At 56.8% G+C, this 18,441-nt stretch overlaps 1 protein-coding gene across 2 annotated transcripts; it reads right to left on the bottom strand.

Moving 5' to 3' along the window:
- Positions 1-3,198: 3,198 nt before the first annotated feature.
- Positions 3,199-16,142, bottom strand: LOC119145320 (neuroblastoma suppressor of tumorigenicity 1). 2 transcript variants are annotated; one of them, XM_037381708.1, is made up of 4 exons: positions 15,974-16,142; positions 5,797-5,991; positions 5,468-5,579; positions 3,199-4,619 (listed from the first exon to the last, which is right to left on the bottom strand). In XM_037381708.1, the coding sequence occupies exons 1-4, from the start codon at positions 15,994-15,996 to the stop codon at positions 4,365-4,367; spliced, it is 585 nt and encodes a 194-aa protein (XP_037237605.1). In that variant the 5' UTR covers positions 15,997-16,142; the 3' UTR covers positions 3,199-4,364. The 2 variants fall into 2 exon arrangements, with proteins under 2 accessions (XP_037237605.1, XP_037237606.1); XM_037381709.1 differs by lacking the exon at positions 15,974-16,142 and adding an exon at positions 9,584-9,607.
- Between the last annotated feature and the right edge of the window lie 2,299 nt (positions 16,143-18,441).

The following is an 18,441-nucleotide window of genomic DNA, read 5'->3' as shown; positions in this document are numbered from 1 at the left end:
TGCCATCGCCCCCAGTCGCCTGCCCGGAAAGCGGCCAGAGGCACGGGAGGACCGGCTGGCCGGTTTTCCAGCCCTCGGCAGCCAGGGATGGAGGGTGGAAGCAGAAGCCGAGGGGAAAGGCTGCCCCTCTGCCCCAGGGCTGTTTGGGCTGCCCGCAGCACAGCCCGGGGCCCCCCTTTGCAGGGGCAACCCTGGCTGGACCCACGGCAACTTGCCCTTTGGCAAGTGTGAGGCAACACGTCAGAGGACCCAGCGGGTCCCGCCGGCTTCTCCGCCCCTTGTGGTGCAGAAGACACTTCGGAACCAATAAGTGCTGTTGGGTGCCCCACGCGACCACCTCCACGCTCCAGGGCCAGCACCTCGGGGGGCTCGGCAGGGACTCATTTGGGGGGGTTTAATTTCCAGCTCCAAAAGGGGCTCTTTTCTTCCAACAGATGGCTGCAGTTCCCGCTGGTGGGGAGACCAACGCCGAGGGCACCGATGCCAGCACAAACCAGAGCCACGCGTGCGTCTCCGCTGCGCCCCTGGCACCCACCCCTGTGGTCACAGGGCCAGACGCTGCCGGCTGCTGCCCCTTCCTCCCCTGCGCCACTGCCACAGCTTTTGCTAACACGTTCCCCTGGGACGATGCTGCTGCAGATGTGGGGGTGAGGCCCAGCTGTGCACGCCACGCGCCCCACCGGCCCTGTCCCATGCCCGCCCCCAGCACTGGCTGTGCTGCCCAGCTGCCCACCCCCAGGCAGAAATGTGTCTCTTCACCAAGACCTACTTTTCTCATCACCTTTTCAACAACTTTGTCGTGCTTTTCTCAGTGGCTGAACGGGTAATTCAGGCCTGGAAACCATCTCGGAGCCAAGGACGGGGAGATGCAAAGCAGGGCTCACCTCCCAGCGCGGACACAGCCCATCTGCCCCCCACTGCCCTCCCCGGATCTCCGTGCCCCTCAAAAGCTGTTCACTGGGAAGCAGCTGCCATCGAGGACAAGCTGCTGTGCACGGTGCCCACCCTTCCCCTGCTTCCCCAGGACCCTCTCCTTGGATGCTCCCAGCCAAACCTCCCCGGCCACCTCTGCGTCACTCGGTCCTGGCAGGCGTCCCAGGGCAGAGCACACACATGCAAGGCTCTGATCGCAGCAGGAGGTTTCTTTAGAAAAGTGCTTGTACCAGGAAACCCTCACTTCCTCGCCCCATCTGTGCTGGGAGCAAGCGAGAAAGCCCCCCACAGCCCGCTCTGCGGCAGCCCCTCCAGCTAGGGCCCAGCAGTGCAGCAGCACAGATTTATCCCAGCTGCTCCACGCTAGCGCTGAGCGAGGAAGCCCTGCCACGGTGCAAAGCCAACCTCCCCCCCAGCCCCGCTGCGCTCCAACCATACCAGCATCTTGGGTATCTCCAAGAGCTTTTGCTTCAGAGGAGATGGGATGGGGAGCGTCCCCTCCACAGGCAGGGATGTGGGAGGTTTCGCACGCTGGGTTTGGATGTATTTGCTGGGGAAGCGAATCTGAATTGATCAAAGTAAAAGGTGTTGAAAAAAACCCAAAAAACCTGCCTTAAAACGAGGTTCAAATCCTACCATCGCCCCTGCAAAAGCTTCTCTGCTCCGGCAGTTCTGCTGGCCTGTTTCTGCTGTCTCCCCTGCGCCGCTGGGCACATCGGCAGGGGCCCGTGGCTTCCACCAGCTCTGCTCTCCAGTACCGCTAGCAGGGAAAGCAAAACCAGGTTGTCAACAGCCACTCAAGTGCCAACGTGGGGAAAAAAAGGGCCGGTGAGCCAGAGTGAGTGAAACGGGAAGGCCAAGAGACCTCGGTGAGGACATCCAGGGTGGGCCAGGGCTTAACACAGCGGCCTCCGATAGTGCAACCTATCCTCAGGACCTCATTCCATCCTTTACCTGGGATGGCTCCTTAGGGCCTATTTTGGGCAGAGCCTGGCTTAGGGACCTTTAAAAGATTTGTGTTTTCGTCTGCAAAATGGCTCTCCACTGCCTGCCTCCCCTGAAGCTCAGGTTGTGTGACAGGAGGTGGAGACACCCTGCTCCAACACCCCGATCCGCAGCTCCTGGAGTTCACAGGAACGGCCCCCCCGCTAAACCCAGCCCGTTTCCACTGTCCCCCAATAAAAGGGCCACGTGGCGGTGCTCAGTGACAGCAGGGGCTTCTCCACCTCCTCCTGCCCCCCTGGCAAAGCCCCCCTCCTTGGGAAGACACTTTACAAGCCTAAAAACATTATCTTCATGCACAGGACACCTCCTCCCCTGCCAGGGTCCTTCCCTTTCGGCCTTTGCTGTGGCAACCGCTGCCGTAACGCAATCCCGCTCCCGCTCCCCACCCCGAGAGCTGCTCCCCACCCTTGTGCAGAGCCCCCCGAGCCTGGCACTCGGAGAGGGGGGCAGCAAGAGCCCCCGGCACGGCACAGCCCCCTGCCCCTCCGGGAGCAGACGGGACCTTCCCCAGGGTTAGGCTCAGACAGGGGAGCATCATCTCATCGTTTTGGGGGCACAGCCACGCCCGGTGCCCGGGCATCGGTGGGAGCGGAGGGTCACGGGGGCAGGCTCTGCCCTGCCCAGGGAACACTCGATCCAAACACCCCTGGAACGGGCCCGCTGGCTTTCAGCCAAGGCGCTTGGGTCCCCTCCTCACCCACGAAGGGCCGTCCATGTCCATGTCCATGTCCAAGTTCGCCATCCTCTGCTCCAGTAGCACTCCCGGGGCCACGAACAGCTGGAGGCCACGAACAGCTGGAGGCCACCAAACAGGCTGGATCAAGAGTGTCACCTAGTGGCAACAGAGCTGATAAAGGTTGCGTGATCCCGCAGAGACCCCACGCACTTCCCACACGAGTGGGACCCGCCAGCCCTTAAACCTCCAGGCTGCAGCGACACGGGCGCTGGAGCGCAGCTGATGCGCAGGCTCCCCGCGTCCACATGCAGCCCATATGCTGGGATTTGGGGATCCGTTTTCCTTTTAGCGGCTCTCCCTCCTCCTCCACCTCCGCCTCCACCTCCGCCTCCTCCTCCTCCTCCTCCTCCTCCTCCTCCTCCTCCTCCCAAATGGAATGCAGCAGAAAGCTAAAGGGAACCATCGCTCTCCCATGCCCTGTGCCCTCCTGCGCTGCTGTCCTGCCCGGTGTAAACGGCCTTCTCCCCCGCCAGCCCTGAGGAGCCTCCTGCCAAAAACCAGACAGGCATCAGAGCACTGAGAAATGGAAGTCAGAACTAATTTATTTAAGAAAAAAAAAAAACAAACAAAAAACAAACAAATAAACAAAAAACCTTGTAAAAAGGAGGGGGAGGCATCGATTACAAGCTCTGGAAGCTCTTGTCAGGACAGCGCCAAAGAAATCAGCTTTATACAACTGAGAGAAAGGGGTAGCAGGAGGGGCCCAGGGCTGTCCCCCCCCCGCCCCCGAGCCTCCCCAGCCCTGCACGAGCAGCCCCCTGCAAAAGTACATCAGCGTCCCGGCACTCGTCCCCCTTCTCCCTCCACCACCGTTAAAGTGCAGCAGGGAGAGGGGGGAGAGGGGCTGGCTCCCACCCAGCCCACCCCCACATGAACCTGCTCCTGGCTTTCCCCTGGGGGCCATGCCAAGCGCGAAGCCCCCGCGCCTGTGGCATGGCCCAGGTCCCTCGTTCCCGGGGAGCTCCGCGGTGGCCCTGAGGACCAGCAGGGTAAGGGCTCTCGTCACCGCGGCTCCCCACAACGTCACACACACAGCCCCAGAGGCACACCCCGGGGGCCACACCCCCCCCAAGAGCTACCCAATTAATTAAGGCAAGGGGGTTGGGGGTGAATTAAGATCCAGCACGTGCCAGGAGGGACAGCGCGTCCATGCTGAGCCCACGTGTCCTTAGGCAGGCAGGGGGAAGAAGGGATGCCGGCGGCCCCGCACGCTCCGGGAGAGATGCGCGTCTCTTGTGGGACCGTGGAGAAGCTGCGTCCTTTCTTCCTCCACCCGAAAACCCCAGGGCTCAGCGAGGGTGCGTGTGACCCGCAGTGAAGAGCGGGTTCGGGAGCCTGCAGCCAGCCCCGGCAGAGCCCAGCTCAGCTCTGGCTCTCAGCCGAAACCCCCTCGTCCGGGCTCCCGCTCCTCTCAATATATTATTACTATTATGTGCAAGTAGTTTTGCATCAGAAGACGCCGAGCCCTCCTCTCTCGCCCTGCAGCTCCAGCCCCACGGCCGCCCCTCAGCCCTGCTTGTGCCTCAGAACGTTCCTCCAGCCCCGGGGTGTCGTGGAGAGCAAAGCGTGAGGGTAGCTATTAGACAGGAAAGACTCCACCACCCCCCTCCCTCCCCCAACCCCAGCCCTCTCCCTCGCACACACCCCCTGCCCGCGCCGCTGGCTGCAAGGACAGTCCGCAAGGGCCAGGTCAGTCGTCGCCCTCCTCCTCGTGATGGTGGTGGCTGGAGGCGGGAGGTTCTTCCACCTCCTGTTGGTGGTGGGCATAGTGATGGGGGCTGGGACCCTCCGCGGGCATGTTCTCCTCCGCGTTCAGGTAGACGTTGAACAGGGCTCCCTCGTGGCTCGGCTCCTTCCCGCAAGCCTGGCAGCTACAGTGAAGGATCTTCTCCACCAGCTTGTCAACCCTGGGGATCTCGTCGTTGCCTGGACAGTCCAGTGTCACCTAGGCAGAGGGACGAGGACACGGCAAGTGAGGGTAGAGCTCAAGGCCCGGATGGCCATCCTGCCCCACACCCTGCAGACGTGGGGTATTTTAAGCGAGAAGCGATGGCTCCTGTCCGTATAAACAACCCTCCGCAGCCAGTCTGCAAGGCAAAGCTCTCTGGGAGTGGCTCACCAGGGTCACAAGCTGCAGAGACCCAGGGAAAATGCACCAACTCGAGAGGGACACTGCTCCCAGGTGCTACCGGCACAGAAATATCAGCGGTAACTGCAAAGGCCACCCACAAGACACGTTGCTGAGCATCTCAGGTAGCTTGGACTAAACCATCTGCCCAAATGGCTGAGTCGAGAGCAGAGCAGAGCGCTGAGCCCCGCTCCCCGGGTGCCTGGGCTGGCCTCGGAGGCAGGGTTTATGGCTCTGCCAGCATCAATGGCGGCATCAAGCTGTGAGGTCTGAGGGTGACGGGCAGATGGGCTGTGGGAAGCACTTCTGGACATCACAGAAGTCAAAAATTCCCGAGTGGGAGGAGGTGAAAAAAGGAGTGGTGGAGAGAACAGGCAGGAAGGATGAGCACAGGGATGAATAATGCAGGGATTGACGGGGGATGCTTCTGCAAACAGTGATAAATGCATCATTCATCACATCAGTCACGTTGCTTCCAGCAGCCCCTTCTACCCAGGCATCTCAAGCCAGGGTACAGCCACCTGAGGGACACCCTGGAAGGAAACTACAAGCAGGAAAACCTCAGGGAAGGGGAATGACTTGCCCTAAAGCGGTGGCAGAGCAGAGCTGAGAGCCCCTGAGCGAGGCCCCGCAGAAAGAGCCGTGGAGCGGGCAGGGATACTCACGATTTCCCACATGGACTGGGCTGGCATGCAGGAGTCGCAGTGCACCAGGGACTCCGTGGACTGAGGGAAGGTGTTGGGGACGCTGTAGCTGAAACACTGTCCCAGACAGGCCCTGCAAAGACAACGGGAGGGATGAGGGCTCAGGGGAGGCACCTGCTCTTCCCAGCAATGGCAGAAGGAGATTTGACCTTCCACTGAGACAGACAGAAGGCAGCCGGGCAGAGGCAGGACATGGTGCGAGTGACAGTCCCCAGAGCCACTCCGGCGCCATCAGCAAATGGAAATCAGCTTCAGCCGCACGCAGCTCTGCCCCCAGGGCGGATCCGTACCTGTTCTGGATGGACTTGGACTCGCAGCCGCTGTGCCCCACGATCTGGGTGATGTTCTTTGCCTCGCACCAAGCGCTCTTGTCCGGGAAGAGGGCGAGCTTGTTGATGGGGGGGGGTGCGGCCAGGAGCAGCGCTGGGAAGAGGGCACCTACCACGAACCATAACATCATGGCCAGCTCTGCCAAAACCCTGTAACTGGAGAAGAAAGCGAAGCGTTAGCAGGGAAGACAAGAGACAGAAAACAGCCCCACTTCTCCAAGCCCGTGGCAGTTCTTGGCTGCGACAAGCATAGGTGCATCCCCCCCCCGTGTGCCGGTACTCACATCCCCCTCCCCAGCCGCTGCCGGGGCCAGGAGGGCTCCCCAAAACACTGCACAGGCACTGGGAGATGCTGCTGTGCCTCCTCCCTCTTCAAAACAAGCTCTGGGGCAGGCAGATACCTGCATTACTTCTCCCAAGCTTTGGGCCAGAAGCAACAGCAGCTTTTCAGCATTTCCCACCCGAAGCTGGGCTGGGAGGAGTTTGCAAAACACAAGTGTCACTGCCACGGGCCGAGCCAGGTTGGAGAAGTTGTGGACCGCAGAAATGTTTTTATTTGAGGAAGGAGCAGACTTGCCCACTTCCTCCTCTCCCACTTTAAAAGCCCAAGCCGGCCTCGCCGCAAGCTTTCCCGGAAAAAAAGGGACCGCTTTCCCGGGAAGGAAAGCCACCCTCCTCCTGGCAGCACGCAGCAGATGTCGCTGGGAGGCAGCAGCACGCAGGGAGCCGTGGAAACCTCAGTCCAGAAGGTAGAAACCCACAGGAAAGACCAATGCAGCACTGATTTTTATAGAGCCACTCAAATTCAGCCAACGGTTACTCTGAGGACGGGACCTCAGGCTGCAGACGAGGTGTGGGGGGGGCTTTTATCACTGAGCATAACCCTCACTCGCAGAGCTGGTGGGCTGAGGGGGTTACTCACCGCCCCGGAGCAATCCCATGCCGCTTTCCTTGTGGGTCAGCTCTGCTCTCCAGCCAAGGTGCTGCATTAACACTCCCAATCGCTGGGGAAAGGCAGATGGAAAAGCATCACAGAAACCGGGAATTTTTTTCCTTTGTGGGGTTTGGATGGAGTCACAGTGAAAGGCAGGCATTTTCTACTTCCTAAAATATTTGTTAGAACCACGCTATTTGTTATTTCCTTCTATTTATTTATCCAGACGAAGATCCAAAGCCCACACTGGAAAGACTCTTGTTGATTCCCATGGCTCCTGGGCCCAGCCCTCTAACGCTTGCCGGGAAAGGAGAGGAAAAATGCCTCGTTTATGGGAGAGCGGTGTCAGAGGCAGCTCTGCGCTGGGGACTCCCAGCTGGGTGGTCCCCCGGTCACTCCGTCCACCTGCACAGTCTTCACCAAGACATCCTCGGCTGGAGGACCACCACACTTCTCTGAATGATGGAGATGGCCTACTAAGCACTTCTCCCAGCTCCAGCTCAGGTCATTTTAAGGTCATTATGGGGCAGAGGGTTTTGCCCTGTTACACTTCCGCTGAGCCCAACTTCCTTGATTGGAACCGAGAGACGAAAGCGAGATGCTTCCTCATCTCCATCCCAAGGCAGCCGGAAAAGGGCGTCCTCATTCCCTGGCCCCGGCATCTCTGGAGGAATCAGGTGGACCCTCTGCTATGTTTTCTGACTTCTCGGTGATACAGGAACATAATGGTATAACGCAGCAACACCTTTATAGTCCTGGCTTCCTAACCCTCCCAGCACTTTGTTGATGTGAATCCCGTGGGTCCCTGGTGAGAATACCCACACAAAGCAGGGTTTGCAGGTCTTGGTTGGAGATAAGCAGAAGGTTTTTAGCCCCTGAACTTGCAATACCATTAACAAGAGCGGTGTGGTTAAACACATTCCTCCTGAAGACACCTCTCAGGGCTTACTTCTGCTCCCTGAATTATATTTTTTTCCATTGCAGTAGGGGAATTCTGCAATTTCTGCTAAGGAGACATAGCTAAGCTGCGCGCGCGCACACACACACTTGGTTTGCTTGGTTTTCTGAAACGAGCATCACTCATTCCTCAGATGCCAGCAGCTCTGGGCTGAGGAATCCCGCTCCCAAAGGCAAGTCCGAGATCCGAGCTGGGATGTGACCCAAACAGCAGTAACAACCCCCCGGGGAACAGCCGAAATTCCTCTGGAGTCAGCACACAAGTTCACTTCCACACGCCCGATTAGAGAGCAATTTCCTTCCTTCCAAAGAAAGGTGGTGGCTGGTTTTTCTCCAGGTTTCTGTGCATGTCTACCCAGCAGCAAACAAAGAGGCAAACAGTTCTGTCTGCGCTGACAGTCCTGCTTCCCTGGGACCTTTTTTTTTTTTTCATTCCTGGAGGGAGGCGTTCAGTACAGAGGTGTTTCTGCAGCACTGGTCAGAGCAGACCAGTTGCCAGAGGCATGACGGATCATCTCTGAGCATCTGGGCTCCTGTCTCGCTCCGATACCGAGAGGAAGACGAGTGAGGTTGTGCTCTGCTAAAGCACAGGGCCTGGCCTGGATTCAGAAAAGCACTTAAACACACGCTGAAGCCCTCTCCTTTTCTGAGCAGGGATGGCTTTGTAACCAGGGCCCCTGGCAGCACGGCCACAGTGAGCAAGGGAACCGGGTACCTCTACAGAGACGGAGCAATTCCAGCTCTGCCCCATCCTCCAGGGCACGCAGGTCCTGAGCGCCGCTATCCCTCCCTGATGGCCACAGCCCCACGGTGTTTTCCTTCTCCCAAGAATGCTCTGGAACCCGCAGGGCCACATTTCTAGCAAGTAACAAGGTTTATGCCAGCGCCTAGGAAAACATCTGATGCAGCTGAGTTTAGGAGGGAGCTGAGGCTGGAAACAGCCCATGTTCGCTGGCATAGTTCAAACCAGTCATGCGAACAGAGCTGCCACTAAAACCATTCATCTGACAGCAGCCACAGGGTCGGAGACAAAAGCACCGTGTTCCTTCTCCCCCCCGCCCCGGCTGGGAAGGGAAGGGAAAAAGGAAGACAAGGCACCCAAGCAGGTTTGCAAACTCCTGATTAAATAAAGGCATTGAGCACATTCCTCCGTGACAAGCTAAATTACACGTTGCAGCCCCTAAAGGAACAAGTGTGCTGACCCCAGCCCTGGCCAGCTGGCGGGAGCAAGCGCTGCCCCGCACACAGGGACTTCTTTCTCTTCTCCACACCAGGGCACATTTTTTTCCTGCTAGTCAAAGCTTTTCAAGCAGAAAGTTCAGCTCAGTTCCGGCAGAGCCATCAGCCCGTGAGGGTCTCCCCCCTCTCCCTCTGCAGGGAACCGCATGGCAGCTTCCTCCACCATCCCTTCAGCGCATATTTGAGAAATCAAATGACTCAGCCCTTGAGCCTGGCACATCCCGGACTCCAGAGACAAACAACTCCTCAGCGCACGCACAGCTGCAGCCTTGTGGTGAGCAGCCCCGGAGCCCTTTTCCAGCCTGCCCCAAGCCCAAGGAGCTGAGGGGCAAAATGTGCAGGGCTGACGGGGCTCAGCCGTAGCACCCCAGCACCCCGCCGGGGCCGGGAGCCTGGCACGGGTCCTGCCGGCTGAGCCTCCCACCAGCCTGGCTGCCAGCCCTGGTGGCGGCACACTCAGATGTTTCGTGTCACCTGGAATCGCTCCTTCCTCCCATCCCGGCAGTCCCCGGGGGCTCTCAGGAGTCCTTGCAAGCAGGACAGTCCCCACCAACGCCTGAAAGCAGCTGGGAAAATCTACACTGGTTGCATCGGCCGGAGGACAATCACGGGAATTACCTCGGAGGCCACATTCCCACCATCCAGCCCACAGCTGTTCCCGGCCACTTGGAAACCAAACACTTCTGGAGGAAAATAAAAAAGATCTAATCAGTTTTACCCTCTTTTTCCAGTGGGAAGTTTAAAGCATAATACAAGACAAGCCTGCAGGTGGACATGGGGAACATTTCATGAGTAGTTTAATATATTTATAGGGGTTTTTTCTTATCCAGGATCTTGCAGTTTTGCCAAATACATAAAGCCACAGACACAGGTATATTGTGCTCATGGCCACACACACGGCATCCCAGGTTCTGAGAGACAAGAAGGCCCTGAGCTTTATAAACATTGCTTAGCCGAGGCTCAAAGCCCGTGCATGCAGCACAGAAACAGTGTCAGCTCCACACTGTAGCTAAGGAAAATGAGGTACAAAGCCGGGAAATGGCCTTACCTCAGCGCTTAACTCAGCCATCCAAATCCTTGTGCGAGATGCATGAGATCTCAGCAGAGATGGACAAGGTCAAGGTGTCAGCTCCTGGTCTGGATCAGAGCTGGGACCTCCACCGTCCTCTCCTGCCCCCCTGGACACACGACTCTTGAGCTACACCCTGCCAAGCCGCCAAGTGAGTGTTAGACAGGAATCACAGTGGTAACGGGTCCTGCTTTTGTGTTCAACGAGTTATTTGTGCCATTTTACTGAGAAAAGTTGCTGCAAGGCACTGCCCGGAGAAGGTCCCAAAGACGTGGTGCTGGGTGCACTGCTCCGTGCCTCAGTTTCCCCGCTCGTGGGACCACAGACAGCGGAGTGCTGTATGCCGAGCGAGCCGATGGGTGCAGAGAGAGCGGAAAAGCACAGGGAGGTCTCTGGAACACCAGCCTTCCTCCAAGGGAAGGGGCTCCCCAGGGCAGGAGTGGAGGGATGGCTGCCAACAGCCTCTGCCCCACACGATGCGGCGTGCGTTCCTCGACAGGAAAGGCGCTGTGCTTCAAGGGCAGGTGGGAGTCAGGCCGGGACATCGCTGGGGAGTCACACAAGGACAGCGTGCCGCAGGGCGAGCGGGGGTCGCTGCATGGAAACTAGAAAGCTCTCCAAGGACTCGGGTGGGATCACCCCCGTGCACGGAGGTGGCCAGGAGCCATCTCGTTGCAAGTAGCTACAAATGCTAAAAGGCAAACGATTGTTTAGGCACCTACAAGGAAGCAAAGCTACAGTCAGCGTCTGGTTTGGTGGCAACTGGAAAGAAACGTGTATCTGTCCCAGAAAGATCCAGGGCATGGCTCTCCTCAGACATGGGATCTTGTCTAAACAGTTAACCCCTGAATCCTACAGGGAATTTGCCTCTTAGGAATCTCAACTCAAGTACTATTTGCTTACATATAACAAAAAAAATCTAGCCGGCATTATTAGCAGGAAAAGCTTAAATTTAAACTTCAAAACCCTAAAAGGTCACTGCATACTAACAAAAAATATCAAACCAACCGATTTCATTCAATACTTGTCCTTATTTCATACCTGCCACTTTCTTGCAATTTGCATTTAGCTAAAACTTCACAATTTCCAATTTAGGTGCAAAAAATACAAAGCGTAACATGCTTTTGGAGACTCTACTATTGTGCCTGCAGCAGTCCAAATTCATCTGATCAATGTCACGACAATATTGCCAGGGGAGAAGGAAGAGCACTATGCCCTGAGAGTATCTAGAGGTAATTCTTCAGGACAGCAAGATGGATGGGTGTTTAACTGAACACAGAAGTCTCTTCTGAGCTGACAGCTTCAGTCTTGTTTTACTGAGCTGCAAAATCTGGGAAGAAATTATAAAAAAATAAAAAGGGAACTACCGTAGGAAGACATTTGATATTTAACATGCACAAGAATCAATCCTACAAACTTTTTGATAACGGCGCAAAAGCTGTGTCATTTCTCACTGTGCATCTGGCTGCCTCTGCTCCTTTCAAAAGCAGATGTTAGAGTTTCCCTTTCCGTAACATATTAATCTCCACTCAAGCTTGCTTGGGCGATTCACAGAAGTAAAGCAGAAATAGAGAAAAGCAGTGCAGCATTTTAAAAGCCTTCTCCCCCCCCCCCCCCACTTTGGCCAGAATTTCAAAAGACTTTGGTACATTAGAAGTTTAAGTCTGGCTTCTCAGCCAGGCACTGAGCACTCAAGAAACTCATATTTTGCAGCTGGAAAAAAAATAAAAATCCAAGCTCTTTTACCTACAAAAGTCATTGGAAAGCTACCTATGGACTTAGATAGGCTTAGAAGGAGCTCCTAAAGGAGCTCTGCTGGAAAAGGGACATGCTAATGGCCTGTGGAGGAGGCAAGAGTAATATAAACAGTTTCTGGTAATTTATTTCAATTACTCTATTTCTTGAGCACTGAGAACAATCACGGCCAGGAAAAGGCATCAGCCTAAAGCAGAGGAATATATCCTGGCCCCCACTACCCTCCACTCCCTCTCTTCTTCAAGCACCTGCTCCAAACGTGGGGCTCTGCAGCCCCTAAGAGCAGCGGGGCAAGAGGGATGGGAGCTGGAAAGCTAGCCCAGCACTAGCCTCCAGCAGCCAGCAGTTTTGGGGAGCCCCGGGATGGGGGTGCCTCGGCGAACTGGGGACAGGAGAGATCGTACAGGCTCTGCCTGCGCCCCTGCGCCAGGGAGGACCAGTCTGCCACGTGCGCTGGCTGCAACGGTCCCCAGCGGTGGGTCGTATCTGGGTGCGTTGCAGATAATAGGAGAAATAGGCACTTTTAAACACAGCTGTGAGCTGCATTTCAGCCAGGGGCCTTGCTCGCATGTCTGGACCTGAACCGGGCTCGACTCCCTCCCACCTTTCCCCCGGAGCTGGTGTTTCCCACACAGCCGTCCCACACGCTCGCTGCCGCCCGGCACGGGAGCTGAGGGGATCGGCCAAAGCTCTGGCGGCGCGGGAGGACAACAGGCATCCGAACGTGGACCGCGCATCCCAAACCCTTTGGAAATCCCACGCAACAACAGCGCTGGCTGCCCTCCAGCCGGGCTGCCCTCTCTAAAGCTGCCCCTGACCCCTGCAAGCTGCAGTCTCCCCCTCCGCGTGGGAAGGGGCTGTCTTTTCCTCCACCGCGGCATCACCAACAGAGCCTGACCGCTGTCGGCATCTCCCCCAAGCACCTGGCTCACCCCGGAGCCCACGGTCACACCGCTTCCCCTTGCCACCCAAGCCACAGCCTCTCCCCTCCTTTTTTTCGGTGAAAACAGCTTTCACGGGGCCGGTAATATGCATGCTGCCTCTGGGAAGGGTCCCAAGAGTCGCTCGCTTTTCCCGTGTCTGATCTGCAGGCAGGCACCAGCCGTTTCCCAGGGGAGCACTTCTCCCAGCAGGCCCAGTTCTGCTTCCACTTAGAGTGAGGTAAACTGGGACCGGCTCCTCCGAATGACTCCACTGGTGCAAATGAGCTCAGAATCTGGCACTGCTCGTCTGACTCAAAACAAGCCTAACTGGAACCAGATAAAACCAGTTCTAGTACATAGTGGCCACTAGGATTATGATTTTTTTTTTTTTTTTTTTAATTTAGCACACACGCCGCGTAAGGCCAACCTGCAGGCAGGGATAGGAGTTGTCTCAAATGCCAACCGCGCTGGCTTTCGGCTCGCGCGGTCATTCATTACCAAACTCGTATAAAAAATCGAGCCCTGTCCTCCGCAGCAGGGTTGCGCTTGCAGGATCAGGTTCCCAGCTGCTGAAGCAAGAGGGAAGGAGAAAGGGGTTTGCAGCTGAAGCTGTGGACTTTTCAGTGACAGCTCAGGATCCTTCCTGCTGTTTCCCCTCTCCCTTTACGCCCGTTTAGGCTGTATCCCAGCCACAACAGCAGAAATCCACTCGACCCGAGTGCTGCTTCACCCTCTGTTAATCTCTGATTTACACTGCACCAGCCTTCCCAGTTTGGACGGCATAAAGCCCAACGTCTGCGTTAGTTACCCACGGCACTGACTGCGATTATCTCCAGTACTGAAGCATAAAACCAGGCAGCAGCGCAGGGCCGGAGGCTTTCAGGGGTAACGGAACAGCTCGCAGCCCAGTTGGTATTTTCAATTGCTACCAGACGTGCCGGAGGCTGACCTCACACTTGACATCCAGACAGCCTCCCTAAAACTGCAGGACCGGGCGCAGTAACCACAGCGAAACCCAACGGTGAACCGAATGCCGGTGTTTTTCCCCGCTCTGGGGCAAGTTGGCCGAGCTCTGTATCAAAGAAGGAGGCTTAAGCCTTGTTTGAGAGTGACCAACGCGAGGGCCCGATCCTGACGCCATTTCCAAAGCTCGACTCCAAAGGACTGCGATCTTGGGGATGGGGGTAGCGGCCCAGCCCAGCTCCACGACTGGTAGAAATGAGCGTTGTGTTGCTCCGTTCCCACCACCGGTGCTAATTTACACCCAGGAAAGCCCTGGCCCCCACCGCCCCATGTCACTCCCTCCCTAAACAGCACCACGAGAGAAACAAAGGTCCGGGGAAATGGCAGGCACAGCTCCTGGCTGTGCTAACGGGAGGTGCGGAGGGCAGACCACCCCTCATTTCCAGGCCGGTCCTCCCCCATAAGGACGGTTTTATCAGCTGTTCAGGTTTTTAAGAGTCTGGTTTGAGCGGGTGTGAAGTTTCTTTCCCCCAAGCGCTCTGGTCCTTGCTTTATCACAGGGGATCTCCAAGCCTGGGCGACTCGAGGCAGCGGGATTTTTTCCAGCAGACTTCAAGAAAAAAAGGAGCAGGAGCAATGCCCTTGGATGGAGCAAGTCCCCGGCTTTGCCTGCCCCACAATTGTTGCAGCTAGGGTAGGGGAGCCGGCAGAGGTACTGGGAACGCTGTACTGGGAACGCTGTACTGGGAACAGCACAGAGCTTGGGGAGGAGGCACTGCCCAGGAGTTTACTCTGCTTCTCGGGCAGGTTTCCCACGCCTATACCAGCTTACCACGACCTCAGCAATGCCAACAGACACCACGAGCAAAGTTACTCCAATACGGGCAGGTCTTCAAGGCTACTTTAAAAGTGTTCTGGTTCAGGGCCCAATCCTGCACTTCTTGGGCACCCGAAACTCCCTCCAGTTTGACTCTTTTCCTCGCTCCAGAAAGACGACCGGGCACTCGGCAAGGCTTTGCTCATTTGCCCTTTTTGCAAGACCGCAAACTCCCCAAGCTGGAATTCAGCACAGAGAGGTCAAGCCAAGAACCCGGATTCTTCTCAGGACTGTTTGCAAACAACTTGGGATTTTTATACTGAAGGCAAATTCCATTTCCCATCCTGCGGTTTGCAAATTTGAGGCGAGCTGCCTTTTTCGTGATGGGAGACTGCCTTCGAGAAGCAAAAGTGCCCATTGTACACAGCTGATTTTTGGCTGGTTGGACACTGCAAAGAGGACATTAAGTTTTCTAGGCTAAAAATACAAGGGAAAATCTGGGCCTTGCCATATCACCAGGTTCCTTCCCACTCGTTTCAGTAGGGTGCAGATTTTTCCCAAAAAAACCCTGCACAGCAAAGCTACGGTGCCCTAAATCCACAAACACTTCACACAGGCTGAATTTTTAATTCGATGGGGTTATTCCTATCCCGTAAAAACTTTGATTGTGGAGCAGAAGCAGAGCATAAGTTTCTCGTAAAAGTGCCCTCATAAGAGAAAAGTTAGTAGGCAATAAGGGATTGTCTGGATCAACTTTAATGCAGCCTGAAAATGAGCTGAAGCGTGCTCTGTCCCCAGAACTTCTCTCAGAGAAAAACAGAAATCCCCACTGTGCATAAAACGCAGAGATGATCACATATAACAAGTCAGAATTGCAGCAAATATTGAAGAGAAACTGAAATATGCTGTTACAACTCAAGAAACAGGTAGAACTATGCCGGAGATAAACCTTTGTAATATTTCAGTAAGCACAAAAACCTATTTGTAAGATACAAGGATGTATTCATCCCTAGTGCAAACTTTTCGAGTACCCATTGGGAAAACCTCCTTCCTTCATGCGTGATACCCGAACTATACGTGTCCTCCGGCGCTGCGGTTCATGGATAGTCCGAACGTTCCCGTTCGCTCCCTGCACTTTTGTTCGAAACCCGGAATAGATGGGAAGGAAGGACTCTGTACCACAGATGTGCAACCGATAGAGCGCAGCTCCTCGTATCCTATTCTTTTTATTTTATTCGAGCTAAAGCGGCGGTGGAAAGAGTTTAACGCTTGCACAGCAGACCCCCCGAAGTCCGCCTCATCTGCAACCGATTTCTGCCCGGGGCGATATTCTCATCCTCCCGGCCATCCATCACCCGCGGGGGGGGCAGGGAAGGGAGAGGGGAAAGAGGTGGAAAATCTGGTGCTGATCAAGCGGCGGCGAAAAAGCAGCAGGTCCGCTCCGCTGGGGCGGGGGGCACACAAAGCCGAGGGGTACTCACCACCCAGGCGACGGCGGGCGCATCCCATGGGCTCCGGGGCCGCGGGCGGCGGCGGGCGGCTACAGCCCCGCGGTGCCCGGCGGCTGCCGCATCCTCGGCGGCCCAGGGCCGCCTCCTCCCCCCGGTGCCGGGCTCCGGGCGGTGCCGCCGGCCCCGCTGCTCGCGATTGCACAATCGGGACAGGGCGGGGGGGAGCGGGAGGAGGAGGGGAGAGGAGGGGGAGGGAGGGAGGGACGGAGGGAGCGGCTGCAGCGCCTGCCCGCCCCGCCGGGGCTCGGCCGCTTGCTGGGGCGGTTCGGGGAGCCCCGAGCGGCCCCCGGGGGAGCGGCTGCCCCCCGCGCCGTGCCCGAGCGTGGGAGCCCCTGGGGTCGGCAGCCCCCGGCAGAACCCCCGGGCGGCGGGGCCGGCAAACCCCCGGGGGGCGGGCAGCACCCCCGGGCAGCCCCCCAGCCAGCAGGGCCAGCAGCACCCTTTGGGGCTGGCATCCCCCCCGGGCAGTGGGACTGGCACCCCCTGGGCATCCCCCCGGGCAGCAGGGCCGGCAGCCCCCGGGCCGGTTGCGGAGCTGGCAGGCAGAGCTAAAAAAACCACGGGGAGAGCCCGTTGGCAGAGCACGGCCGTAAAACTGATGGGTCTTGAAAAAGAAGAGCCGTGTCCGAAGGTAATTTCCCAGCATTTGCTCCTGCAGCGACATAAACAAAGTCTGGATTTGCCTCACCGAAGGCAAACAGTTCCTATTTCAACATCCCACTTGATCGAGTACTTGGGGGAGAGTCCCAGCCGCAGCGAAGGCTTTGGGAGAGTTCTCCAACACCAGGGAGGCCAGTTGTCTCTTCTACTCTTTCTTTTTGCTTCCTCTCTCTCATCCTTTTCTCTTTCCTTTTCCTGCTCTCCCATTAAAAAACTGAACACAACCCCAGCGAAACCCCATTCATCGCTATCTTTCAGTTAGGGTAATTGCTGGAGGCCGGAAGGGCTCTCTTTCTGTCAAGGCGCAATTAATCTGATAGAGGCCTCCACATGGCCTGCACTACCCAAGTCAAAAGATACCTGCAAGGCTTGGATGGGCTTTGCTGGCTCCTGTTAGTGTGAAGATTTGCGTAGGGATCAGAGAAGCAGGAAGAGGAGATGGTAAGAAAGCACCAGCTGCGCCGAGCCAGCGAAGCGTCAGCCGTGCCCTGGCGGTGGTCCTGGGGAGAAGCTAGGAAAGCAAGCTTCGGGGCTGGCTGCTAGCTGAAGGAGGCTGGAGGTTGCCAGCGAAGGAATGGTTTCCCGCTGCTTGGTCCCTTCCAGCTCCAGGACAAGAGGATTTTGTAAATAGGATGACAAAAAAGGAGACATCAGAAGGAAGTTCTCAGGTTTGTGGATAAATGAGGAAAACCAAGATGTAGGCGCGACCAGCTATGAAGCAACAGACCACAGGCATCGAGGTGAAATTCCCCCAAGAGTATCAGGTCCACGGTTCAGCATTTTGATGGTTTTTGTGGGATCCTCAGCACTGGGGTGTGATTACTCTGAGCGAAGAACCAGGCTGCGTGCAGAGATGTGAGCCAGCGTGCAGTTCATTCACCTCCTACTATTCATTCTGTTCCAGTTCTGTAAACAGCCAAACAGCAGAAAAGGGGAACGCAGCCATCAGTAAATCTGGGGGTGGGAAGGCACAAGGACCGCGGTTCAGGTTTTCTGGTGTCCGGAGATGCAAGCAGAGGTGCTGTATGACAGAGCAGGCTGGCTGGAGGATGAAAGAAGCTGCCGAGAGGCTGTCAAAGCCCTGGGCCAACGTTTTTTCCCCTTCCTCTCTGGCAATGCGGTATCGCAGCCAGAACAAGGAGTGAAGACCTGGTGCCTGCAGATGTCATTTGGACAGACACTGGCTCAGGCACGGGCTGGAGGCAGCTGCTCCGCGGCTGGGAGCGGACAGGAGGGAGAGCAGGGAGGCAACAACACCGGCAGGAAAGGAGCCATCCTCACCGCTCGGGCCCCTTGCCCCCAGCCAGGGATGCTGGCTTCAGCAGCGTTTTTGGACTCTTGCTCCACATCACCCCTTGGTTTCCCAGCTCCTGCTCTCCCCGCAGGCCCTGGGGAGCTTGCTGCCTGCTCCTACACTGCCCATGCCAAACCACACTCTTGTTTTCACGCTGAGAGGTGCAACACGTAGTACGATGCAACTCTCCAATCCCCCCGACGACAGCCCATTTTATCAGCCTGTTGTTTTCCACCACAGATAAGACACCATATGAAAACACAGGTGCACACAGCCTTGCCCAGAACATCCACACACCCACTGATGTCTTCCCCCTCAGCCCCTTCCCCTGCTGCTGGATCGCCAAAGGCTTTTGTGCACTGAGACACAGCAGAAACCTGCTCTCCGGTCTCCAGGAGCTTCCCTCCCTCGCCCGCTGTTGCTGTTTTGGGCCCGCTGACAAACGCCCACAGTGCCAGGGGCTCCCCGCTTGTCAGGACAGGAC

The sequence above is a fragment of the Falco rusticolus genome, chromosome 3 (assembly GCF_015220075.1).
Source record: "Falco rusticolus isolate bFalRus1 chromosome 3, bFalRus1.pri, whole genome shotgun sequence".
In the NCBI taxonomy this organism is placed as follows: Eukaryota; Metazoa; Chordata; class Aves; order Falconiformes; family Falconidae; genus Falco; species Falco rusticolus.
This window is presented reverse-complemented; position numbering and strand designations above follow the sequence as displayed.